Source organism: Salvelinus fontinalis, chromosome 17 (genome assembly GCF_029448725.1).
Source record: "Salvelinus fontinalis isolate EN_2023a chromosome 17, ASM2944872v1, whole genome shotgun sequence".
Lineage (NCBI taxonomy): Eukaryota > Metazoa > Chordata > Actinopteri > Salmoniformes > Salmonidae > Salvelinus > Salvelinus fontinalis.
In genome coordinates, this window is record NC_074681.1 from 28,708,104 (window position 1) to 28,735,022 (window position 26,919).

At 41.4% G+C, this 26,919-nt stretch overlaps 2 protein-coding genes across 3 annotated transcripts in view; one reads left to right on the forward strand and one right to left on the reverse strand.

Annotated features, from left to right (window-relative positions):
* LOC129814116 (tenascin-N-like) overlaps window positions 1–8,598 on the forward strand; it is a 35,859-nt gene extending 27,261 nt beyond the window's left edge. For both annotated transcript variants that reach the window (XM_055866925.1, XM_055866924.1), the window contains 9 exons: window positions 634–897; window positions 1,615–1,878; window positions 5,116–5,246; window positions 5,698–5,836; window positions 6,150–6,301; window positions 6,458–6,554; window positions 6,701–6,865; window positions 7,047–7,210; window positions 7,760–8,598. In XM_055866925.1, the coding sequence (XP_055722900.1) occupies window positions 634–897; window positions 1,615–1,878; window positions 5,116–5,246; window positions 5,698–5,836; window positions 6,150–6,301; window positions 6,458–6,554; window positions 6,701–6,865; window positions 7,047–7,210; window positions 7,760–7,885 (1,502 nt within the window). In that variant the 3' untranslated portion in view covers window positions 7,886–8,598. The remainder of the gene's footprint in view (window positions 1–633; window positions 898–1,614; window positions 1,879–5,115; window positions 5,247–5,697; window positions 5,837–6,149; window positions 6,302–6,457; window positions 6,555–6,700; window positions 6,866–7,046; window positions 7,211–7,759) is intronic.
* A 2,663-nt stretch (window positions 8,599–11,261) lies between these two features.
* On the reverse strand, window positions 11,262–18,216 carry LOC129814117 (uncharacterized protein KIAA0040-like). Its single transcript, XM_055866926.1, has 2 exons — window positions 17,918–18,216; window positions 11,262–15,349 (listed from the first exon to the last, which is right to left on the reverse strand). The coding sequence occupies exon 2, from the start codon at window positions 14,792–14,794 to the stop codon at window positions 14,474–14,476; it is 321 nt and encodes a 106-aa protein (XP_055722901.1). The 5' UTR covers window positions 14,795–15,349; window positions 17,918–18,216; the 3' UTR covers window positions 11,262–14,473.
* Window positions 18,217–26,919: the final 8,703 nt, after the last annotated feature.

Here is a 26,919-nt window from a genome sequence, read left to right on the forward strand (position 1 = left end):
GCATTAGGTTGTAGGTGAGGTTTGGTCGTCTGGCCTTCAGAGACTGTTGGTGTGGGACATTGGAAGCCTATTGTAAGCCTACAGCTGCATTGTCATGGACACCTGCTTCAGTGAGAAAATGAAACAGACATAGTACGCTAACCTGTCCCATACGTCAAACAACGGGATTCCACATGGATACAAACATCCGAGAGGGGTGAAATTCAAGCAGGGCTCCCCATGTTTCCCATGTTTCGTCTGCTGACTGGATGGGGGTAGGTTGGGGAAGGCTTGGATTACTGGATCAGTAAACGTAAATGAACTGTGACACAGGACTAATGGAAGGTGGTACATAGAGCTTTCTGCTCTCAAACAAGAGTTAACAAGAGGTAACAAACAGGGTGGTGGTAGGTAGACTTTTAGCTTGGGTAGTCATTGAGGTTAAAGTGAACACTGATAATTAATTGAAAAATGCCTTGAAAAATATATGTTTTAAAATACATTGTTAAAGATCTTCATGTGATAACATTGCACTAGTAGAATGACATAACATAGGCTTTAACATAGTTCCTAACACATCTAGCTTTTAGTGCCTGCTACTTACATAGTATGTGCTGAAACTACTGAAATTAACTCACACTCATACCCCTCCAGAACTAGATTTTCCTACTAACCTGTTGACCAGAGAAGTGACAGAAGACACAGTGACAGTAACATGGGATAAAGTCCAGGCTGAAATTGACGGCTACATGATCAGCTACAGCTCTGCTGAGGGCTCCAGTGGGGAGATCCCTGTTGGGGCAGACAGCACCTCCTACAGGCTGACTGGGCTGAGGCCTGGAGTCCTCTACACAGTCTACATTTGGGCTGTCAAGGGCTCCCGGGTCAGCAGGAAGAGCTTCGTTGACGCTGAGACAGGTCACTAACTTGTCTCGTGATTCAAAGTGTTGAAAAACCCTGTAGATATGGATGTTACTTAGAATAGGAAGTGTTTGTGTTAGATAATTCATTTGGGACTATACAAAGTAGTGTTACCAGTAAAAGTGGCAAAGAGATAATCAATCAAACATGTCTCACATGTCCTTAGTCATACCACAACTGACCATCACAGAAAATGATATATTCTAATAATATGTATACTCAAAAATACATTACACTTCAAAATTGATGTTTGTCTGATATTTTTATACCTTAATGTCAAGATTAGTCCACTTTCTGCACACCATTGACTGTGTACATCCAGCTATATTCCTCAACCCCCTAAAAACATTGACACAAATTAGCATTGCAAAGCTTGAAATGATATAGTGATAATCTTTCCCAGGTCATTTAGAATTTTGCCATATAGCTGCAGCTACAAAACGGATGGCCTGTAACGTGAACATATCTCAACAGAAGACCACTTTTGAGGCCTAAAAACATCCAACAAACATTGCTATTGGGTTGTAATTCCCCAAAAATTCAATATTAGTTTGTTAATTATTCTATGCAAAATACTTGTGCTACTTTTTAACAAATCTTGACTTGAAAATGATCTCGCTCTTGGGAAACACAACTTTTATTCTCCCAGATGATTTAAAAAAAATGAATGGTAGACTGTATATAGTAATAATCCATTTACTAATGGTTCTCCAGATCTGGATGCTCCTACTAACCTCTTTACCAGAGAAGTGACAGAGGACACAGCTGATGTGTGGTGGGACAGACCTTTAGCGGACATTGATGGCTACCTGATCAGCTACAGCTCTGCTGAGGGCTCCAGTGGGGAGATCCCTGTTGGGGCAGACAGCACCTCCTACAGGCTGACTGGGCTGAGGCCTGGAGTCCTCTACACAGTCTACATCTGGGCTGTCAAGGGCTCCCGGGTCAGCAGGAAGAGCTCCACACCAGCTGAGACAGGTTTTCTATCTGTATTTTCATGATAATCCCACGCATTCATTGTCCAATGAGGCAGATAGTCATTACTGAACAAGAGGTTATGGTGTTTTTTTTCACCTTTATTTAACCAGGTAGGCTAGTTGAGAACAAGTTCTCATTTACAACTGCGAACTGTCCAAGAAAAAGCAAAGCAGTGTGACACGTGTTGAAGAGTTGTATAAATAAACATACAGTCAGTAACACAATAGAAAAAGTCTATATACAGTGTATGCAAATTAGGTAAGATAAGGGCGGTAAGGCAATAAATAGGCCATAGTGGCAAAATAATAACAATTTAGCAATTAAACACTGGGGTGATAGATGTGCAGAAAATTAATGTGCAAGTAGAAAAAAATAACTGTATGGGGATGAGGTAGTCTGATGGGCTAATTACAGATGGGCTATGCACAGGTGCAGTGATCTGTGAGCTGCTCTGACAGCTGGTGCTTAAGGTTAGTGAGGGAGATATGAGTCTCCAGCTTCAGTGATTTTTGCAATTCGTTCCAGTCATTGGCAGCAGAGAACTGTAAGGAAAGGCGGCCAAAGGAGGAATTGGCTTTGGGGGTGACCAGTGAAATATACCTGCTGGAGTGCGTGCTACGGGTGGGTGCTGCTATGGTGACCAGTGAGCTGAGATAAGGCGGAGCTTTACCTAGCAAATACTTATAGATGACCTGGAGCCAGTGGGTTTGGCGATGAATGAAGCGAGGGCCAGCCAACGAGAGCATACAGGTCGCAGTGGTGGGTAGTATATGGGGCTTTGGTGACAAAACGAATGGCACTGTGATAGACTGCATCAAATTTGCTGAGTAGAGTGTTGGAGGCTATTTTGTAAATGACATCGCCGAAGTTAAGGATCGGAAGGATAGTCAGTTTTATGAGGGTATGTTTGGCATCGTGAGTGAAGGATGCTTTGGTGTGAAATAGGAAGCTGATTCTAGATTTCATTTTGGATTGGAGATGCTTGATGTGAGTCTGGAAGGAGAGTTTACAGTCTAGCCAGACACCTAGGTATTTGTAGTTGTCCACATATTCTAAGTCAGAACCGTCCAGAGCAGTAATGCTGGAAGTGCAGGCAGGTGCGGGCAGCGATCGGTTGAAGAGCATGCATTTAGTTTCACTTGCATTTAAGAGCAGTTGGAGGCCACGGATGGAGAGTTGTATGGCATTGAAGCTTGTCTTGAGGTTAGTTAACACCGTGTCCAAAGAAGGGCCAGAAGTATACAGAATGGTGTCGTCTGCGTAGAGTTGGATCGGAGAATCATCAGCAGCAAGTGCGTCATCATTGATGTATACAGAGAAAAGAGTCGGCCCGAGAATTGAACCCTGTGGCACTCCCATAGAGACTGCCAGAGGTCCGGACAACAGGCCCTCTGATTTGACACAATGAACTCTCTCTGAGATGTAGTTGGTGAACCAGGCAAGGTAGTAATTTGAGAAACCAAGGCTGTTGAGTCTGCCAATAAGAATGTGGTGATTGACAGAGTTGAAAGCCTTGGCCAGGTCGATGAATACAGTTGCACAGTATTGTCTCTTATCGATGGCGGTTATGATATCATTTAGGACCTTGAGCGTGGTTGAGGTGCACCCATGACCAGCTCGGAAACCAGATTGCATAGCCGAGAAGGTACGGTGGGATTCGAAATGGTCAGTGATCTGTTTGTTAACTTGGCTTTCGAAGACCTTAGAAAGGCAGGGTAGATAGGGTCTAGTGTGTCTCCCCCTTTGAAGAGGGGGATATCCGCTGCAGCTTTCCAATCCTTGGGGATCTCCGGCGATACGAAAGAGAGGTTGAACAGGCTAGTAATAGGGGTTGCAACAAGTTCGAGGGATAGTTTTAGAAAGAGAGGGTCCAGATTGTCTTGCCTGGCTGATTTGTAGGGGTCCAGATTTTGCAGCTCTTTCAGAACATCAGCTATCTGGATTTGGGTGAAGGAGAAATGGGGGAGGCTTGGGCGAGTTGCTGTAGGAGGTGCAGGGCTGTTGACCGAGGTAAGGGTAGCCAGGTGGAAAGCATGGCCAGCCGTAGAAAAATGCTTATTGAAATTCTCAATTATCCTGGATTTTTGGTCGTGACAGTGTTTCCTAGCCTCAGTGCAGTGGGCAGCTGGGAGGAGGTGCTCTTCTTCTCCATGGACTTTACAGTGTCCCAGAACTTTTTTGAGTTTGTGCTACAGGATGCAAATTTCTGTTTGAAAAAGCTAGCCTTTGCTTTCCTATCTGCCTGTGTATATTCTTTCCCAACTTCCCTGAAAAGCTGCATATCGCGGGGGCTATTCGATGCTAAGGACTGACGGAATGAGGTCAATATCCTTCCAGGATACCCGGGCCAGGTCGATTAGAAAGGCCTGCTTGCTGAAGTGTTTTAGGGAGCATTTGACAGTGATGAGGGTGGTCGTTTGACCGCAGACCCATTACGGACGCAGCCAATGAGGCAGTGATCGCTGAGATCCTGGTTGAAGACAGCAGAGGTGTATTTGGAGGGCAGGTTGGTTAGGATTATATCTATGAGGGTGCCAGTGTTTACAGATTTGGGGTTGTACCTGGTACGTTCATTGATCATTTGTGTGAGATTGAGGGCATCAAGCCGGGGTGTAGGATGGCCGGGGTGTTAAGCAGCACAAGCTCTGAAGATAGATGGGGGAAAATCAGTTCACATATGGTGTCCAGGGCACAGCTGGGGGCAGAAGGTGGTCTATAGCAAGCGGCAACGGTGAGAGACTTGTTTCTGGAAAGGTGGATTTTTAAAAATAGAAGCTCAAACTGTTTGGGCACAGACCTGGATAGTATGACAGAACTCTGCATGCTATCTCTGCAGTAGATTGCAACTCCGCCCCCTTTGGCAATTCTATCTTGTCGGGAAATGTTATAGTTAGGGATGGAAATTTCAGGGTTTTTGGTGGCCTTCCTAAGCCAGGATTCAGACATGGCTAGGACATCCGGGTGTGGAGGCATAATCATCTTTGAGGAGCTGTCAGGTTCTTTCGCTCTTAGTGGAATTCTGGTCAACCCAAACTAACAGTTCAAGGATCTGCTCAATATGAGATACAAACAGTGACATTTATTGGAGAATAGAGATGGAGGAATGTCAGGCATGATAAATAGTACTTCATCAACTGTCATATTCTTATTCAGCCATCCAATTACTGCATCTGGACATTTTCATTCATGCATTCTATTTGACTAAATGGCTTCTGTTTTGGGATCTTCTCTCCATAGAAATTGACGCACCAAAAAACTTGAAAGCATCGGATGTTAAACTGAATGTAGCTACCCTGACCTGGACTGCTCCCTTAGCCAGAATTGATGGCTACATCCTCACATTGAGAGCTGAGGATGGCAGTTTGAAGGTACTAATTCTCAGTAACTCACGCTCTAGTTGTGGGCATGGAAATATGCAATGGTATGATATATGTATGCAGCTATAGAAACCTATTATATTAGCCAGTTGTGTTTTTTCCGTAGCTTTCGGTATTTGAGATCACAATTTCATTTCATCCTATATGAAAGGGAAAGGAAAGGGGGATACCTAATCAGTTGTACAACTGAATGCCTTCAACTGAAATGTGTCTTCTGCATTTAACCCAACCCCTCTGAATCAGAGAGGTGCGGGGAGCTGCCTTAATCGACAAAGTTACTGTTGGTGTGCATTGTGTACAAAATACAAGTATTCTCAGTGTTATACCCCTGACCTCTAGTGGCGAAACGTTTGTAAAAACCAACGTCAGTGGTCTTTAGTTCTGTGTCAGTGACTCTTCCTTGTCTCAGTGAATTATTGTAATTCCACTGTGTTCTGAATAGGCTGTGGAGAAGAATCTGATGGCAGGAGAGAGCAGCTTTGCCATGTCGGGCCTGGAGAAAGGAAAGAACTACATTGTTACCCTCCTTGCTTACAGAGGACCAAAGAGGAGCAGAGTGATAGAGATCACATTCAAAACAGGTACACTGTGCCCTCTATGAACTTCATCCACACACCAGACTAGTCTGACTCAGTTTGGTGAGACGTTAGCATTTCACTACACTCTTGTGCTATAATTTCAATTTGATTAGTAATGTTTCATTTCTTTCTCCTTACCATTAATTGGTCACTTGTGAAATATTTAGTGAAATATAACTGAAAGCCAACTTTCAGGTCAATTAGCTTGCTGCTATATCAGAGTAATTACTTGACACATCGTTACATATTTCCCCCCCCCCCTGAACCCCATACTGGTTATAGTTTACTGGAATCAGTGTACTTGTATCCTTCACAGTGGGTGTGTTGTACCCATTCCCCATGGACTGTACTCAGATTAAGAAGAATGGTAACGTAGCAAGTGGAATCTACACCGTTTACGTCAACAGTGAACGTACCAAGCCCATGGAGGTGTACTGTGACATGGACACTGATGGCGGTGGATGGGTGGTACGCTCAAGCTAAAGTACATTATGATTGATGGTATTGATGACTGAAAGAAAAAACGGTCTGGATAGATGGACCATCGATTTAAGTTGTCAATCAAACTATCAATCAAATGTGTGTGTGAGCAGAGACTGAGATCTACAGTACATCACTCCCCAGGTGTTCCAGAGACGCAACAATGGACAGATGGACTTCATGAAGCGCTGGAGACAGTACATGGCTGGTTTTGGGAACATGACTGATGAATTTTGGCTTGGTTAGTACTGTATAGGCATCCTTTTAATCTCTTGTATCTCAATAGGACTGTTATGTCCCTAGGAGTTCCTCTCATGTAATTGATATTGCCGATAATGATGATGTAAATGTATTAAGCCCTCAAAGTTCTCTTACTCTAACCCACAGGTCTGGACAATATCTATGAGCTGACCAATACTCCCACGCAGTACGAGCTGCGAGTGGACCTTGGTGTGGGTTCAGAGAAGGCCTATGCTGTCTATGACAACTTCAAGATAGCCCCGGCTAAGCAGAAGTTCAAGCTGACCATCGGTGAATACAGTGGAACAGCAGGTGGACCATCTCTTTGTATCTTTCTAGCAATTTGTTGAGGAATACAAGCATAAATATTCCACACATTAAACAAACTCAGGGCTCCAACCCACACACATAACCAATTACCACACAGCTGTGACTGTAATGAATAGAATTTTCACAATGGATGCTGTGAATCTGGTATATGATTGTTTTCCAGGCGATGCCATGAACTACCATCAAGGTCGCCCCTTCTCCACTGTTGACAATGACAATGACATTGCTCTTGGTAACTGTGCCCTGACACATCGTGGTGCATGGTGGTACAAAAACTGTCACCTTGCCAACCTCAACGGCAAATTTGGAGACAACAGACACAGCATGGTAAGACGTGTGCAGTGTAGTTTTTTGGGGGTGTAGTGCAAGATTGTACAAGCAGATGGCGCTGATAGCATAATACAGAATCCATGGTAGTTGCAAGTGAGCGTCTGGTAGGGGTTTTCTATTCTTAGTGTGAAATGGCTGTCCTAGATTTATCAGCTTCCATAAAGATACACTTTTCTCTAAAAGCCTTATAAATAGCAGGTGTTTATAGCTAACTTTCATTCTCAGGGAGCCTAACAAGAACTGTTGTTGTGTCTGCATGAAGAACGTTGAGAGGAAATGGGAGGGAATTGTTTTGTCATATCAAGTTATACCATGCCTCTCTTAATGAGATGCATAATAAGTTTGTGTCAGTATTGATGAAGACATCACCGGCACAGATAGAACTTGATAGAAGTTTCATTCTGGATCATTCTATATTTGACCTTATTTTGATAGATATGAGACAGTATGAAATCCTCTTCAGTGTGAAGCAGTTACTAGTATCATGAAACATCTGGCTGACTGTGGCTAATGTGTTGTCCTGTCTCTCTTTCTAACCTCTACCAGGGTGTGAACTGGGAGCCATGGAAGGGTCACCTGATGTCTCTTGATTTCACTGAGATGAAGATTCGGCCTGTTGGCACTACCAGGAAGAGGAGGTCGCTTAGCAGCAGAACAGCTCCCAGAAAATAGTCCCTCTGATGAACTAAAGCAGTCAATGGGAACCTCATTACAAACCAGGCAAAGTAGCTAGAACCTCAAACCAGGAACATCAATCTTTCTCAAGATTATTGTATAACTTACTTTATGTTAACATATCATATGGCTGCAGCCATAAACGTCTTTATTTTTAATAGGATATTTGTATTATATTGGTTTATTTCATATATATTATGAACAAGTGAACTGCAACTTTCACTGTATAGTATTATCACATGGGCAAAGTAAAAGGATTTCGTATCTTGGCTCTGTCCTAAAGCGGCATTCCTCGCAGACATAGATTCTTAGCAAATTACCTCTGTCCTATTGTACTGTATATAATTACATTTTATAGGCTGGCTCCATGGCATTAAACTGTCACTATATTCATAACACTGTCTGCTCCTATTATGCATAATCAGTTAGATTACCCAATGATACCATGTTTTTAGAATAGTTATACTGCTCTTGTTCACATTCATAACATAGCATAGACCCTGACCCTCTGTTATAAGCTCTGGTCTGTGGCCTACCCAGCCTACAGAGTTAGCTACATATCACATTTCAGATGTTATGCATAAGAAATAGAATGTATGACATGCTCCTTTGTAAGATTGTATTTTCAAGTGTGTTTTGTAATTGTGTCGTTCCACGAAAAGAGTGCCCTTTGATATTTTAAGTAGAAATTAAAAGCCTGCTATATTAAATGAAGTGCCCTTTAATATAGACCACATGGAGAATTCAATCAATCGGGTTTCTAAAATGAACATAGGCTTGCTAAAATGCCAAAAATTCAGCATTTTGACATGTCTCTCCATCAACTCTGTATCACTTCTAGGAAGATTTTAACCCACTTAATCCCAAAATGTCTCCAAGAATGTCTCCAAGTTTCACCACTATGACAGTCATTTCTGAAGACTATTATGTATTTCATGTGATTAGTGATTCATTTACATCTGTCCTTCATTTTAAGGTCAACACTGTTATGTGAACTGAACTCCCATTTTAATATGGTGAAACTATTCCTTTTAAAATATTTTTGGCAAAAGAAACATTAAATATCTAATAGTCAAATCATAGAGTAAAAGCTTTTTTTGGCCATTTTCTGGGGTTTTGTGGTGTCAAGCATAACATGTCAACCTTTTTATCCATAGATCGACAGGCTATAAATGTTTCAACAAGTTCATTTTTTTGGTGAAGCTTGCATTCAATATCCACTACCTGTTGCACACAACATACTTCCATTCCTCCTGTCACACGGGGATTTATGGCTGATTTCAGAAGAAATCGTCAGCCCTGTTATGGCCATCCCTGTTACTTTATTTCACACTTAATAGGCACTTACTATAGTCATTTGAGATGGGAAAACATGATTTTCATGAAGTTGAATAACGAAATGTTAAAGATAGGTGAAATCAAACTTTTTTTTCTTACAAGTTAATTTCTCAAAAGGCAGCAAATTGGTGGAATGACCCAGTTGTTGTATTATATTGAAGTCCATTTTAGCACTAGCATCTATGCCTGCAGAGACAGAGAGTGCTATTTGAATGGGACATGACTTCACACAGTGCTTATCAAAAAGATGCAGTTGATGTTAATCAACAAATTCAATTCATACTTGAAGAGGAACGAAGTAGAACACGTTTGATTTTCACCATCTCTTTCCCAGAAACGAGATTTGCAGAAAAGGTTAGATATACCAGAAAAACAGAACAGATTTGCAGTTTCCTTTTGCTTTTTTACCATTCATATCACTTTGTGACGTAACCTCACAGGTAACCTGATCTTGACAGGACATTTGAAAATGGTCCCTATTTCTGTCCTTTTTGAGTTGAATGACTATGGTTTTCTTTTTGACAGACAAAGTCTAGGATAACCTACACTTGAGTTGTGTATCATACCACAAGTTGAGGTTTCTCAACTTCCTCTGGTTTCTCAGCTGTCGTTTCAATTCACTGCTAAGGAATGATTTCACACATCGGACTGTGTGAATAACAATGCAAGAAAGATATTCACAAAGTTAAGCAAGAATGATAAAGAAGGAAGAAGAGGACGGGGCCTACTGTGGAATATTCTAGCTGAGCTTTGAAATGTCTCACAGGAGCCAATTGATGCAATAGCTATTTTGAACCACATTGATTGCAAATTACTGTAAAGAAGATTGGTTCCTATAACAGCACTCCGGGGTAAATGAGCTCTTAAAGACATTCTCTAATACTTATTAGCCACTAGTCTGAAAGTAGCACTCACGAGCCAAAAGTAGTTCCCGACAATTGCGTACTACTGTACGCCACATATGTGCAGATATGTGCACCACATCTTTGCTCTCTCTCTCTCTCTGCTGTGTCCACTGAGCTGTTGGGCCCGTACTGCAACCTCATTAGATAATGAAGGGCAGGCCTCTTGCTAGAAATACGCAAATGCGAGGGGCTGAAACTCATTGGCTAGAACTCTAATTGCTATGGGGCTGCCAACGTGGGGGGAAATATAGGGGAAATGGTGGCTTTGAAACTAGGAATTGTGTATAATTGAGGTAAGACAGCATTCTGCTCTTAGATTATACATGTATGAACTACACATTGACACGTCTAGCCTAAAGTGGGAGGTTTAAAAAATACTTTATTAGTCGGAAAAGTAGCGTAGCATGTCTTTAATACTGAGATGAATGTAATAGGGATGGAAAGGGAAGGAAATGCCTCACACACATTTTTATCCATTTAGACACATCTCCCGTAGAAAAAATAAGTAAAACAGTTTTACCCTGAAAAGGACTCCTTTATAATGCTTATTCCTGCTTCAAAGGTTACTTCAACTGTCAATTAACATATATGCTTATTTTGTCATCCCTACACGTTTGAGTATACATGCAGCAGTGTTTTGAGTCTGTGGCTATTTACCTCACTCACAGAGAACAAGTTCAACATGAGCTCAAGTTTGGAGCTCAGATTCCAAAGTTGCATCTGACAAACAGGCTTTCATACAACAGAGTACCTACCCATGAGCATAGGCTGAATCACCATTGAAGTGTGTGTGTGGCTATGGGTAGGGTTGATGTCATTTTTCCATGAGTGGTAGTGTAGTATTCAAACAAGACTTGTTTGTTTAGAAATGGAGTACTGCTGGGGTTGGTGGGTTGTGTCATGGCAGACAAGCTGCCATCAGCCCACATAGACTTTCCACTGCATGTCTGTGCTCTGCCTCTGAATGTCTGGGCCTGTCAGAGTTGTAGGACTCAGCTACACGGCATGTCTGACAGAGAGTAGGAAACCCCCAAGTCATTATCTCGACACATAGAATTAGCTAGTCACTGCTCCAGAACCAGACTATCACTACATATCAGTTTGAAATAACAACAAATATCCAGAGTGTGTGGATGCTAATGCTTTATGTTGGTTACCAAATATCAGATTAAATTATGATACATTTGCCCAAGTTCTCTAGGCATGAAGTCAATTTATGCAACAAACAAGATACCAGAAATCTTCTAAACACATGTATTGTGAACCACACGTGAACCAACCAACAAAGAATCAACAAAGCTACAAAAATACTTTATTTTGTTCCTCTTTTCTCCAGCTGTTTTGAAAAATCAAATGACAGGATACATGATTCATGCAGTCGCCAGTGTGGCCTGAGCTCATAACTTGAAAATGTATCACCTCAGCGATTTCTTGTGTGATAACAAACAGACAGAATATATAGGTAACTGACAAAATAAAGGAAACACTTGAGTAAGGCCTAGATTCAATCAGATCAAGCATTAACTGGCGATAGCCGCCACCCTCATAACTGATGTTCTGGCAGTGTCGAAGGTATAACTGCGTTGGAGCTGTCAAATTGTAGAGCAGCTGCTCTTGATCATTGTAACCCATCACCCTTGCATTAAAAGTTCAAACCGAGGGTGTAGGCTATACAGAAATAATGATGTTCAAATCAAAAATAATTCAAATAATGAGGATTTCTATCAGCCTAATTGAGGTGTAGATTACATCTCACATTCCAGTGCTCAAACTTGTAAACAAGGCTGCATGAGATTGATCTTAATGCGAATTCATGCAGTCAATGGCAATGTCCCCTTTAGGTAGGCTATAATGCCAGGAGCCGCTTGTGGATTTGACAGCTGTAACACAGTTCCACTTCTGACACGTCAAAACCACCGCTATCTGGATGTCGGCTAAAGCGGATCTGATTGAATAAAGCCCTACATGAGTGATATCAATTATATTGAAAGCAAGTACTTTTACGCAGGTGTGGTTCCTGAGTTAATTAAGCAGTTAACATCCCATCATGCTTAGGGTCATATGTAAAATACCCAGTTTCCCATTGTTTTGGCATGACTAGAAGAAGAGTTTTCCACCACCATGAACAAAACACCAAATTATGGAATTTATTGTGGGAAACAGTGTTGTGTCCCTCCAATGGAGTTCCAGACTATAGAATCTATGCCACAGCGCCTTGAAACTGTTCTTGCTGCTTGTGGTGCCCAACGCTCTATTTATGTTGGTGTTTCCTTCATTTTGGCAGTTACCTGTATGTTCTAATGCATAATTTGGCTCGATCAAAGTTTAGTGAATAACTAATACAGAAGCCTATTAGGCTCAAAATAAGGATCTTAAAACAGCGATAATAAAAAAGTAACAAATTAAACTGATTTGTCACCGAATTTTTAAATCAATTATAAACTTCTATTTGCACACATATTTTTATTTATTTAACTAGGCAAGTCAATAAGAACAAAATCGTATTTACAATGACAGCCTAGGAACAGTGGGTTAACTGCCTTGTTCAGGGGTAGAACAACATATTTTTACCTTGTCAGCTCAGGGATTCGATATAGCAACCTTTTGGCTACTGGCCCGACGCTCTAACCACTAGGCTACCTGCCGCCCCAAAATGTGTGTATTTTGCACACAACGCCCCATATGCACACACCTTATGTTTTATCAACACAATGGTGTAGAAAATACTGAATGATGGTGTAGTACCTCAACTATGATATGCCAGTAAATATCACTACATGTGAAATGATGGCTATTGGCACTGAGGGATAAAGATGTACGAAGGATCCACTTAGCACCCCAAAGTCTGAGAGCCTGGAGATAATAATAATAACACATAATGATTTTATGAACCAATAGGGACAGTGCAAGACAGTACACATGGCAATCTGAGCATAAGGTAGCGTAACACATGGAACTGTTGGGTAGAAACACTCATTCATCAACAATACTGAGCTTTAGCATACTCTACGGGAATGTAAATGAAAGATCTCAGTGCTTCACTTCGTTCTTTTAAATCCAGCGATTGATAGTCAACTCATGAATGGAATTGAGATCTCCATTTAGTGGATATAGCAAATACAGCAAAAGATTTCAAAGTAGTTACATAAGTTCACATTGTTCACATTGTAAGTGCAATAACTGCAAGTGCTTTGAACTTGAAATGGTCTAACCTATAAAAAATATTATCTTTAACCGAATATAACCGAATCACAATACTAGATTGCTGGCCTCCAGCATTGGAAATAGAAAGCAGTCCTCAACCTTCTGGTTGAGTGCACACTCTAACACAGGGGTATTCAACTCTTACCCTTTGAGGTCTGGAGCCTGCTGGTTTTATGTTCTACCTGATAGGTAATTGCACACACCTGGTGTTTCAGGTCTAAATCAGTCTGTGATTAGAAGGAAACAATAAAAAAATGCGGTGGAACTAGCTTCAAGGTGCAGTAACACGTACGTGCATATGCACAGGCACACATATGTATGCACGCACACACGCAATCAATCACATATTATTGGTTCTTTTAGTCTCTTTCAAGATTTTCTATGTAGCATATTGAACACCAGTGCCGGCTCCAGGCATAAACGACATGTGTTCACTTAGGACCCCAGGCTGTTAGGGGGCCCCCGCCAAAAAAAACTAAACTCCACTTACTGTTGAGATTTAGAATAGTAGAATATACAAGGGGAAAGTTCGAAATTTGGTTGTGCATCAGCAATTTTTCTCTTGTGATGTCAGTCACAGACAATCACTCAATTAGACACGTCAGCTAACAATGTTAAGATTGTTAAGTTAGTCTACCCAGCTATCTAAACCTGTAGTAACATTGGCCGAATACCGACCTGGCACGCAGTTCACGTGCCTAGGGGCCCTGACCTCCATGGGGCCCTCATTGATTTTGTTAGTCACTGTCACTCAGATATCATTAAATCATGGCAACATATGTAGAATTACAGGAAAGTTGCTTTCAAACGGTCAAAAAATGTATCTCTGCCCCATAGCAAAATGTGTAGAATGGCATGAAATTTGTTATAAAATTGCAAAAAGTTATTTCTGAGCCAAGGCAAAATGTGTAAAACTGCAAAAAGGTGATTTAAAACTGCAACATTTTCTGTACACCCCATGGCAAAATGTGTAGAATTGCAGGAAATTAACTTTAAAACTTAAAAACAAATATCGCTTAGGGCCTTTAAAAGGCTAAGGCTGGCCTTGCCCGGCATTATGTACCTGTACCTTGCAGTAAAAAAGAGCTGAATATAAATACAAAAGAATGAAACCTTATCTGAACATCAGTCACGACTACTACACCATCGTCAGGGCAACCCTGTCTGGTGTCATAGGTCCTGTTTTGACCGAGATCCAGAAGTCCTCATTTTTGGGACTCTTCTTCTTCTTTTTGTCTGATTTTGCTGTGTCTGATCTTGGGCTGTCTCCGCAGCAACCAGTGGAGTTGGCCCGGCGACAGCAGCAGCAGTGGCAGCACACCACCAGAGAAGTGAAGAGCACCACCATAGGCAGGGTTAGCAGCACCACCAGGCAGACTGTATTGTAGATCCCCTGGTCATGCTTGGTGGTGGCCACCTTCCACAAGTTACTGAAAAAATCCAAGATGTCTTCCTTCATGGTTCACTGACAGTGTCTTAGCAACTCCTTTTGAGTGTCATCTATTGAAGAAGCCAACCACAATAGCAAACAAGGATAGATGATTGAATTAGTCAGCCAAGGGTGTTGCTGTTACCAGGAAGGGGATTGTTTCTATGGTGATTTGACCCTGATCTAGTGCTTGTGAACTCTTGATAGTGAAGATGTTGCTGATATAGTAGCACATGCCAAGGGAGGATAGCAAGAGACTGGAAAATTCATTGATGCAGGGAGAATCTCTTTATCCTCCCCTCCTTCCTTAAGTGCCTTGTCTGGAGGTTTAAAGACCAAAGCATTATTTATGATAGTTTGAAGACCAAAGATCAATTGTTTTATGAGAGATGGACGTTTTCCTTTGAAATCCTTCAGTTGCTGTAATGATTCCGATCATTCCTTGCTGCGATGGGAAGGTCTATGGAGTCTGCCTCTCAGAGTAGTTTGTTTGTGTCCCTCTTTTGGGATTTGTGGATTCTACCTCAGGTCCTCTGAAGTCTCCTGTCTATTTTAATCCATTCTCCTCTGGCTCTGAGAGATTTTCTGCGGAGAGAAATAGAGAGAAGAAGGTGAGCAGAATGAACTCCAGTCCCCCTGGTGCCTCTTCACTCTCCCCCCTCTTCCCTCTCCTGCTCAAGTATCTTATTCAGCTTTACTCTCATTAAAGTTGGAGGGGAAAGTCATGGCTCTGGCTGCCTGATTGCACCATAGAGGGAAATGCACTCGTTCTGGACTAATTTAAATGTACCGGCTAATGGAGCTCTGAGGGGATTGGCAATGATGGACAGAACCTAGCTTTGATGGTTTTGACTTTAACATTAACTGATTGTAGCATTCCACTCCCCCTTGATGAACGGTAACCTTTATGGCTAGCCAGGAGGTCAAATGGTAGCTGTCTCTAGTTTATAGGTTTACGTTGACTAGGATTATGGATATTAAAATGTTGGCCAGGTTTTTCCTCTGTCTTCTATTGCCTGCTCCACATTCTAAGCCAAATGTATCTGACTGCAACTGAACTGCAAATAGGCTGTGCATTATGTTTTTTATCTCACAGCCCATATGTGAAATTGGTTTACCCATAGTCAGTTTCACTTCCATTCTGGCATTACTCAACAGGAAACAGTGCGCTGCTGCTATTTTGTAGCGTTGAAGTAAGAAGGCTGTACCTACTTGCAGTTTGTCAACATTAAGGTCCCATTTCCGCTAAACTAATTTGTTCACCAAATCCATTAAATGTAAGCCTATCCATTATTTATGTATGAAGGCCTTTGCATTTGGATTTGTGTTGAAGTTGAGCCTGATGTTGAGACATACAGCCCACTAAATGATCACACATAGAAAGACGTGATGACTGGAATAAATGAGTATCACTATGACTCATTAGCATTGCCTAGCAAGGTGTGAGAACGTTTTCCTCGCCAAAGTTCAAAATGGTCACAGGTCTTTTGTAGTGCACTCCACATGTACTTACAGAGGCTGTGAAGACCTTAGAGACTAGTTTTCAAACATATATTGACAATAAAAATAATTAATTCAAATTCAATGCTTTTAACGGGGAGAAAAGATATCAACGTCTTATTCTTTACCACAACATCCCCATTTCATCGAGCATGACATCATACTATCTACGTTGTAACCTGGCCAGGCTGTAAAATTCATGTAAAATAACAACAATGTAACATAATTACCTAACATTGTCTTGGCCTAGGATCAGCGGTAAACAGAAAGATACTTTCAGTGGCAACACAAAGCCAGGATGGGGCAGAAACTGTTATGACTGCATGCGCAAGCTACAGCTATTTAGGAAGCTTGAGACCCTGCTCTGCCCAACTTAAAAGCCTGAATGACAGAAGGCAATACAAGGCCACACATGAATGGCCCAGGGCAATCATTTGTTGCAAAACCCTTCTGACTCGTCAACACAAACTTGAAATGTGTGATTTGACATTTTTATCCTCTTATTAATGTGAGACAATCAACATTCTTTTGCAGGGACAGTCAATAGTTTAGAGACACAGAAAGTCATGCATAAGAGTGTATCCAATTCACATCTTTACTCAAAATCGCGGTGTCATGGTAAGAAACACAAGATGGAATATTTTTTATGGGAACAGTTGGGACTGTGAAGAGACAAACACAGACACAGACACATGCATGCACACACGATAACATACGCACTATACACCCACGTACACATGGATTTTGTGTTGTAGATATGTGGTACTAGCGTAGTGGCCTGAGGGCACACACTCATTGTGTTGTGAAATCTGTTGTGAATGTAATGTAATGTTTGTCAAATTGCATAACTGCCTTAATATTGCTGTAACTCAGGAAGAGTAGCTAGTGCCTAAGCAGCAGCTAATGGGGATCCATAATAAATACAACATACAAATGCAACCATTATCATATCGCCTCACAGTATAAGACAGGGCATTGGCTTCATGCGTTACAGCTCATGCCGAAAGGTAACCTCTGAGTCAGTGCGAGTGAAATAGTGTAAGCGGTGGAGGAGGGAGAGAGCATGGCAAGATCTTATGGTGAACCTTAGGTTTGAACCATCACCAAAACCTTACAAGGCTCAACGCCCAAGACTGTATTTAAGATTAGGTTTACATTACTTGAAAGAGTCATGCTGTAGAATGGCACTGAGTAGTGACTGAACAGCGAAGTATCAGCTGGAACATCACAGTACCCGTTGAACTGATCAAATCTAATCCAATTTGATTTGTCACATGCTTCGTAAACAACAGGCGTAGACTAACAGTGAAATGCTTACTTACGGGTCCTTCCCAACAATGCAGAGAGAAATAAATATATATAGAAAAGGAATAACATGTAATAATAAATACACAATGATTAACGATAACTTGGCTATATACATGAGGTACCAGTACTGAGTCTATGTGCAGGGGTATGTAATTGAGGTAGATATGTACATAATATATGTATCTATGAATAAAGACCATGGAGGGGTGATGGAAGGGACTTTCCAAAACAACAGACTTCCAGTTCACACATAGTATTATAAGTATATTCATTGGCTCCTGAACCACAGGTACTCAACCAAATAAGATCAAGAGCTTTTAAGGTCTTTTGAAATGTAAACCTTACCGGCAAACACTTTAGAAGTCCAGGCCAGTAAAGCTCCTCTTCCTCCTTTCCTCTTCCTTGTATATCCTCATCAATATCTGCTGCTGCTTTTTGTTGATATACTCTAAGCTCTCAACTTTGCCCCATACTTGGTCTGTATTGAAAGGCGCTCTTTCTGCCTCTCGCTCTCTTTCTCTCTGTCTGTCTCTCTCTTTCCCTCTCTCTCTTCCTCTCTCCCTGTGTGTGTCACTCTCTCAGGGCAGAGTCACTTCTCCCTGCCCTGCCCACCCCGTGTAAGAAAGGGCCCTCTGTCTGTGCTCACACTCCCTTGCCTGACGTGCTGCATTCTTGTGTTTACTTTATACACACAAGTTCCCAGTGATGTCAGAGAGAGAGAGAGAAACAGAGAGAGAGAAAGAGAAAGAGAAAGAGAGAGAGAGAGAGAGAGTCTCGCTGGTCATAATTCATTTGATTTGTCTGCAGTTTTTCAACAGTTTTTCAAAAGAGCTGCTGACTTCAGAGTGTTTGAACACTGTACCAGAACATAATTATGAAAGGCTGTCTAAAAATAACCAAAACACCTCACCCTTTTCAGCCCCACCTCACTGACTTAAATTGGAAAGAGGAAATGAAAGTGTGTGTGTGCATGTGTGTGTCCTGTATGCTCAGGATGTGGACAGAGCAGGGAATCAGGTGAAGCAGAGAGATGCAAGGATGTGTGACTGTTCTGTAGAAAGTTGTGAGAGGTCATGTGACCCTGGTTGCGAGGAGAATTGACCTCATCCATTTCCTTTCGGGATCCTGAGTGGCGCAGCGGTCTAAGGCACTGCATCCCAGTGCTAGAGGTGTCACTACAGACCTGGGTTTGATCCCGGGCTGTATCACAACCTGACTGTGATTGGGAGTCCCATAGGGCGGTACACAATTGGCCCAGCATCGTCCTGGTTTGGGGAGTGTTTGGCAGGTGTAGGCCATCATTGTAAATAAGAATTTGTTCTTAACCAATTGCCAAGTTAAATAAAGGTTCAAAAAATGTATTATCCATGGCTATAGCAAACAGGAGACACTTACTGTTAAGAGACTGTCATATCAGAAAACATACACCCTTTGACTCTCTCTCATGTACAGTAATTCACAGAAAGCGATGAGGAACAGGAGAGAAATGACCCACTGAAAGGTGCTCTTCGGAACCAAATAGGTGCTCTGACTGACACCAAAAAGGGTATCTTACTGGGGAAATGTATTATTTTTTCAACCTCGTACTGATCCTTGAATATGCTGGCCATACGAGTATCTGTGTTTCATGACCATAGTATTCCAACGGTTCTATAATAGAAGGTGAGCTTTATTCTGTTTTCTCCAAGCCATGATTTTAAGTGGCATTTAATGTGATAATCTACGCCCAGTTCCCTGTCTGTCGGCTATACTGTCATACATCACATTGAGGGGGTGTTGACTGGATGGTAGGGTGTGGAGAGTAAAGAGGTAAAATAACTGTAAGCAGGCTAGACATCAGGATTTAGAGATAGTTGGATAAGCACCACCACATTCAACTCTTAAAACTATGATCCCCTTTACAGTTGAAGTCGGAAGTTTACATACACTTAGGTTGGAGTCATTAAAACTTGTTTTTCAACCACTCCACAAATGTCTTGTTAAGTCGGTTAGGACATCTACTTTGTGCATGACACAAGGAATTTTTCCAACAATTGTTTACAGACAGATTATTTCACTTATAATTCACTGTATCACAATTCCAGTGGGTCAGAAGTTATCATACACTAAGTTGACTGTGCCTTTTAAACAGCTTGAAAAATTCCAGAAAATGATATCATGGCTTTAGAAGCTTCTGATAGGCTAATTGACATAAATTGAGTCAGTTGGAGGTGTACCTGTGGATGTATTTCAAGGCCTACCTTCAAACTCAGTGCCTCTTTGCTTGACATCAGGTGAAAATCCAAAGAAATCAGCCAAGAATTGTAGACCTCCACAAGTCTGGTTCATTCTTGGGAGCAATTCCCAAATGCCTGAAGGTACCACGTTCATCTGTCTCAAGATATTAGTCAGGAAGTTAAAGATTGGTCGCAAATTCATCTTCCAAATGGACAATGACCCCAAGCATACTTCCAAAGTTGTGCCAAAATGGCTTAAGGACAACAAAGTCAAGGAATTGGAGTGGTCATCACAAAGCCCTGACCTCAATCCCATAGAAAATTTGTGGGCAGAACTGAAAAAGTGTGTGAGAGCAAGGAGGCCTACAAACCTGACTCAGTTGCACCAGCTCTGTCAGGAGGAATGGGACAAATTTCACCCAACTTATTATATGAAGCTTGTGGAAGGCTATCCGACACATTTGACCCAAGTTAAACAATTTAAAGGCAATGCTACCAAATACTAATTGAGTTTATGTAAACTTCTGACCCACTGGGAATGTGATGAAAGAAATAAAAGCTGAAATAAATCATTCTCTCTGCTATTATTCTGACATTTCACATTCTTAAAATAAAGTGGTCATCCTAACTGTCCTAAAACAGGGAATTTTTACTCAGATTAAATGTCAGGAATTTTAAAAACTGAGTTTAAATGTATTTGGCTGTATGTTAACTTCCGACTTCAACTGTATGTGCTCGTATATCAACCTATTATGTCTCCTAATCTTATTGGATATTTAGGGAGAGGCTAGATGTTGCACTGCATAGCGACATTAGGGGGCCTTAGAAACGTTACGCCGCACAATTTATGAGTTTGCGTGCTAATGAGAAGTAAACCAGGAGGACTGTATTGGAATCTGACAGGATGCCAAAAATAGGCTAGGCCGCACCGTTGCTAACCAGTCCCAAAAGCAAAACAGGCCATGAGTCACTCCTGTAAAATGTTTCGGCCCTGTGCTATGAAAACAGTAGGAAGGATCTGAGGAGCACACAAAGTGCAGTTGATGGGGATTATTCTATATATGGAAGTACCTCTCCCCCCTTTTCAGTAATGGCATAGTCAAAAAGTAGTTATTAGCTCTGATGTAAACAAAGGCCTTGTTTAGGTACTTTCCAATCCACTTTCTGACTGACTGGTCCAATATACAGCTGTGCTAATGCCACTGGACTAAAATTATTTGACTATGTCTGTAATATCAGATTGATGTTGAAGAGATTATTGATTTTGAAAGTACATCAATAAGTAGCCAATTAATTCCAGGCCAAAGGTCGAGGTACATTTGACCACATGATATATTGGACACACTGTATGAACCGGTTGGTTATTCCCAAATGACTCGTCTTCGATCCCCTTAGTCAAGTCTTTTAAAAGGCAGAATTAAGAAGGCACCTTGTGAACCTGTCCAAACATGGATTAAGAGACTCTACCAATGTTTTGAATTGTTATTCCCATTTGTTCACTACTAGAGTATACTGCCTGGTACATACAGTGAAGTAAATCAGACAACATCTACAGTATAAATAGAAGTGTCTGATTGGCAGTTTTAGGAGGAAAGCAACACGACAGAGTCATGAACTTGTGTAGTCATGAGATTACTTAGAACACTGTGAATAGACTTCCTGTTTGTCTGCCTGTTGCATTTCTCAATAAGTTACCCAGTATCACTATGTGGTCTGTACACAGAGAGGAAGAAATGCCACAGAAACTGATAAAGAAGTGCGTAAAATTGTTATTTTTCAAGTAATAGTTAGCTACATTACTGTATTCACAATGAGCTGCAAGTTCAATGTATACTGAACAAAAGTATAAACTCAACATGCAACAATTTCAAAGATTTTGATGAGTTACAGTTCATATAAGGAAATCAGTCAATTGAAATAAACGAATGAATCCCTAATCTATGGATTTCACATGAGTGGGTGGGCCTGGGAGGGCTTAGGCCCACCCACTTGGCAGCCAGGCACAGCCAATCAGAATACGTTTTTCCCCACAAAAGTGCTTTATTACAGACAGAAATACGGTTGCGGTTGAGAGGCCGGTTGGACGTACTGCCAATTTCTCTAAAACAACGTTGGATGCAGCTTATCGTAGAGAAATTAACATTCAATTCTCTGGCAACAGCTCTTGTGGACATTCCTGCAGTCAGCATGCCAATTGCACTCTCTCTAAAAACTGGAGACATCTGTGGTATTGTGTTATTAGACAAAACTACACCTTTTAACATGGCCTTTTACTGTCTCAGCACAAGTAGCACCTGTGTAATCATGCTGTTTAATCAGCTTCTTGATATGCCACACCTGTCTGGTGAATGGATTATCTTGGCAAAGGAGAAATGTTCACTAACAGGGATATACACACATTGGTGCACAACATTTGAGAGAAATAAGCTTTTTGTGCATTTGGAACATTTCTGCGATATTTTATTTCATCTCATGAAACATGGGCCCAACACTTTACATGTTGCGTTTATATTTTGGTTCAGTGTAATTTCCCACACTGTCATGAAGAAGAAAACACATGTCATGTTCATTTTCTGTCCAATAAACACAATCCAGTCTCCAGTATTTATTTTCTTAATTTGAGAGGCTTGGTTAATGTCGTATCTCTTTTGTATTATGAATGCCACTGACATCCATTTTCCAGGTAACTGTCATTAGTCAATCATTATATGCAACTCAAATAAGCAATCATTTAATTGCTGCTAATAATCTATACAGTTCCAATAAGGAAACCTGCCACAACATTTCTAACTAGATGTTTTCTAAATTTGTAATTCAGGCGTCTCATGATTACAAGCACATTTCCCCCCTTGTCTAAAAGAACAGACACATTGTAGAGAGTTTCCCACCAGGCAGTGGGTTGACCTCATGTTCTTTCCTGGCCTAAAATACTTCATGAGCAATGAGCTCTCTTGAAGTAAGACAAACCTAACAAATATGAGCTATAGCTCCGAGCTAGTCTGGAGTCTGGAGGCACATGCTACACAGCATGATTTCGATTATGAATCGATCATCAATGTAAAAATGAAGTAAAGGAGGAACCGTAAGTGGCAGGTAGCCTAGTGGTTAAAGCATTGGGCCAGTAACCGAAAGGTTGCTTGGTCAAATCCCCGAGCTGACTAGAAAAAAAAACTTGTTCTACCCCTGAGCAAGGCAGTTCCCAGGGTGCTGGAGACATGGATGTTGATTTAAGCCATCTGCCTGCACCTCTCTGATTCAGAGTGGTTGGGTTAAATGCAGAAGACACATTTCAGTTGAAGGCATTCAGTTGTACAACTGACTAGGTATCCCCCTTCCCCTAATATAGGTGAAACATAGTGCTTTCCATCTTCAGTGCTTGACTTGGGATGTAAAAAGTGCAGGAATGGATGTTTTCCAAGTTGGTCTATTAGACTACGTTCACCGAAATTCACAAATGACATTATGCTATAGAGACCTCTGATTATTTGCTGTTAAAACGGTTACATTTTTAATGACTTCTTCATGACTTTCAACCAAATTTCCATGACTATTATTATAGCCTTCATGACAAAGTAAGCACTATTTACACTGGAAAGCTGCTGTGTTTGATCCTATATAGACCTACCACCTCCTGCCATTGTGCCCTTGATAAAGGCACTTAGCCCCCCCCACATAGAACTGCACTGGTAGTCACATGTTGTTAACATGTGGTCAACCCTACATCTGGAGAGCTCCTGGGTGTGCAGGCTTGGCTTTTTCAACATTACATCCAAATACTTTTGTCTTTATAAAATTATTCCCTCATTCAATAAATCAGGGATGTTGGGCGATTAGGCCTGGCTCGTAGTTGACGTACCAATTCATACCAAAAGTGTTCAATGGGGTTGAGGTCAAAGCTCTGTGCAGGCCAGTCACGATCTTCCACACTAATCTCGACAAACCATTTCTGTATGGACCTCTCTTTGAGCACAGGGGCATTGTCATGCTGAAACAGGAAAGGGCCTTCACCAAACTGTTGCCACAAAGTTGGAAGCACAGAATCGTTTAGAATGTCATTGTATGCTGTAGCGTAAAGATTTCGCTTCACTGGAACTAAGGGTCCTAGCTCCAACCATGAAAAACATCCCCAGACCATTATTCCTCCTCCATCAAACTTTACAGTTGGCACTATGCATTGGGGCATGTAGCGTTCTCCTGGCATCCGCCAAACACAGATTTGTCCGTCGGACTGCCAGATGGTGAAGCGTGATTCATCACTTCAGAGAACGTGTTTCCACTGCTCCAGAGTCCAACGGCGGCAAGCTTTAAAACCACGATGCTTGGCATTGCGCGTGGTGATCTTAGGCTTGTGTGCGGCGGCTCGGCCATGAAAACCCATTTCATGAAGCTCCCGACAAACTTAACAAAAGTTATTGTGCTGACGTCGCTCCCAGAGGCAGTTTAGAACTCGGTATTGAGTGTTGCAACCACGGACAGATGATTTTAACGCGTTAAGGGCTTCAGCACCCATTCTGTGAGCTTGTGTGGCCTACCACTTCACGGCTGATCCATGGTTTCTTCTAGACGTTTCCACTTCACAATAACAGCACTTACAGTTGACGGGGGCAGCTTTAGCAGAGTAGAAATTTGATGAACTGACTAGTTGGAAAGGTAGCATCCCATGATGGTGCCACGCTGAAAGTCAGTGAGCTCTTAAATAAGGCCATTCTACCGCCAATGTTTGTCTATGCAGATTGCATGGCTGTGTGCTCGATTTTATACACCTGTCAGCAACGTGTGTGGCTGAAATAGCCGAATCCACTACTTTGAATTTTTCTCTCTGTCCACAGGTATTTCAATTATACCAATTAAGGAACAACTATAAAGTCTCAGTAAGCTAAGATTCTTATTTGTCCTCATATATTATGAATTTCCACATACTTTTGTATATATAGTGTATAAGGCTCAAATATACATGTTTCAGGGGAGATCTATGTACAGCAAGTCATCCGTTTTGTCACCAAAGTTCCATATCCTACCCACCACTGCGACCTGTACGCTCTCGTTGGCTGGCCTTCGCTTCATACTCGTCGCCAAACCTACTGGTTCCAGGTCATCTACAAGTCTTTGCTAGGTAAAGCCCCGCCTTATCTCAGTTCATTGGTCACCATAGCAGCACCCACCCACAGCACGCGCTCCAGCACGTATATTTCACTGGTCACACCCAAAGCCAATTCCTCCTTTGACCGCCTTTCCTTCCAGTTCTCTGCTGCCAGACTGGAATGAACTGCAAAAATTGCTGAAGCTGGAGACTCTTATTCCCCTCACTAACTTCAAGCACCAGCTGTCAGAGCAGCTCACAGATCATTGCACCTGTACATAGCCCATCTGTAAATAGCCCATCCAACTACCTCATCCCCATACTGTGTTTATTTATTTATTTTGCTCCTTTGCACCCCAGTATCTCTACTTGCACATTCATCTTCTGCACATCTATCACTCCAGTGTTTAATTGCTATATCGTAACTACCTCACCACTATGGTCTATTTTATTGCCTTACCTCTTTCATCTTACCTCATTTGCACACACTGTATATATACTTTTTTCCCCTACTGTATTATTGACTGTATGTTTGTTTATTCCATGTGTAACTCTGTGTTGTTGTATGTGTCAAACTGCTTTGCTTTTTTTGGCCAGGTCGCAGATGTAAATGAGAACTTGTTCTCAACTAGCCTACCTGGTTAAATAAAGGTGAAATAAAATGTAAAAAATTCAAATCAATTAGGCTATTCTTAGAATATCTTTACATGGCTATGTTTAATAGAAAGCCCACTCTCCATTGCTATTCAATGAAGACTCCGCCTTCAAACCGCTTTTTTGCCTTATCTTTTCACTTAACGTTTCCTTAACTTTGAGTCAGTTGCACAAAACATTTTAAGGTACATTTCTCTCTTAAATTAAGTGAAAAAGTTATGGGTGCTCATGAGGTCCCTTAAGTGCTTCATTCAGTATGGATATCAATGTAAAATGCATTTGTGGAGATGAATGTTGCTTTCCTCTGCCCTGGTTGCAAAAGGAATACATCAACCTTTACTTTTACTACTTTACAACTAGTCTATGAGACCAGGCTGATCAACCAGCTAGCTAGGTGTATAGATAGCTAGCTACTTAGCTAAACATTGGAAGGTGCACAGTCCATGGCTACAAAGCTAGCTGGCTAGCTAGTTACCTTGACATGCTAGAAAGTAATCGAAACAAGTTGAGAAGAAAGTTACTGAAATAACAATTTTCATTATCTTCTGAATCAATTTGCTTCTCCTGTTTTGAGTTTAAAAGTTATATTTTACAATCTTCCAAAATAAATGCGATCTCTTTGAGGAGATGTTCAGTCAGTTAATCAGCTTGTGTCCATGGTAACCTGAGATTATTTCTGCTGTACATGCCTTCAAACTACCGTAAAATCAAATCAAATACATATGTATTCGTCACATGCTTTGTAAACAACAGGTGTAAATAACAGTAAAATACTTACTTACGGGCCCTTCCTAACAATGAAGAGAGAGAGCACCTTAAGTATTCCCTTACCTAATGTTTGAGTGTCTCAAACGCCATTAAACAAATTATTAACTCAAGTAAATCCTTAAGGGAAACACTTAATATGTTGTATGCAACCGGGCCCAGAGCTCTGAGGCAGAACGATGAAGACTTGCTTGGACTCCCTCCAGAGGGGTAGAGAGAGATAATCCAATCATAAATCAGAATTAAGGTCTCCAGGACAAAACACATCTTACTTCGGAGCTGACGGAGCAAAGCATTAACAATGCTTGCCCAGTCCACAGCCTTAAGAGGCAATCTTGTGATTGTATACAGTGTATGCTGTGACATTAATAAATTGGACAAAAGGGAAGGGTTCAAATAGACCCATGGATGGAAGGAGGAAGGGATTTCTACACAGATGGTACCTGTGAGCATCAATTTCTACATGGCTGGGAAGTTCACAAAAGATTGTACTTTGCAGAGTAGGTCTTTACCTTCTGGCCATGTTGTCTTATGCACAGATGCTCTCTGTCCTGTGTTATCTCTTCACTCTGCATGTAATGGGACTCAACTCAGACAAGAAAATGTACATTCCACATGCCATTATTAACCTT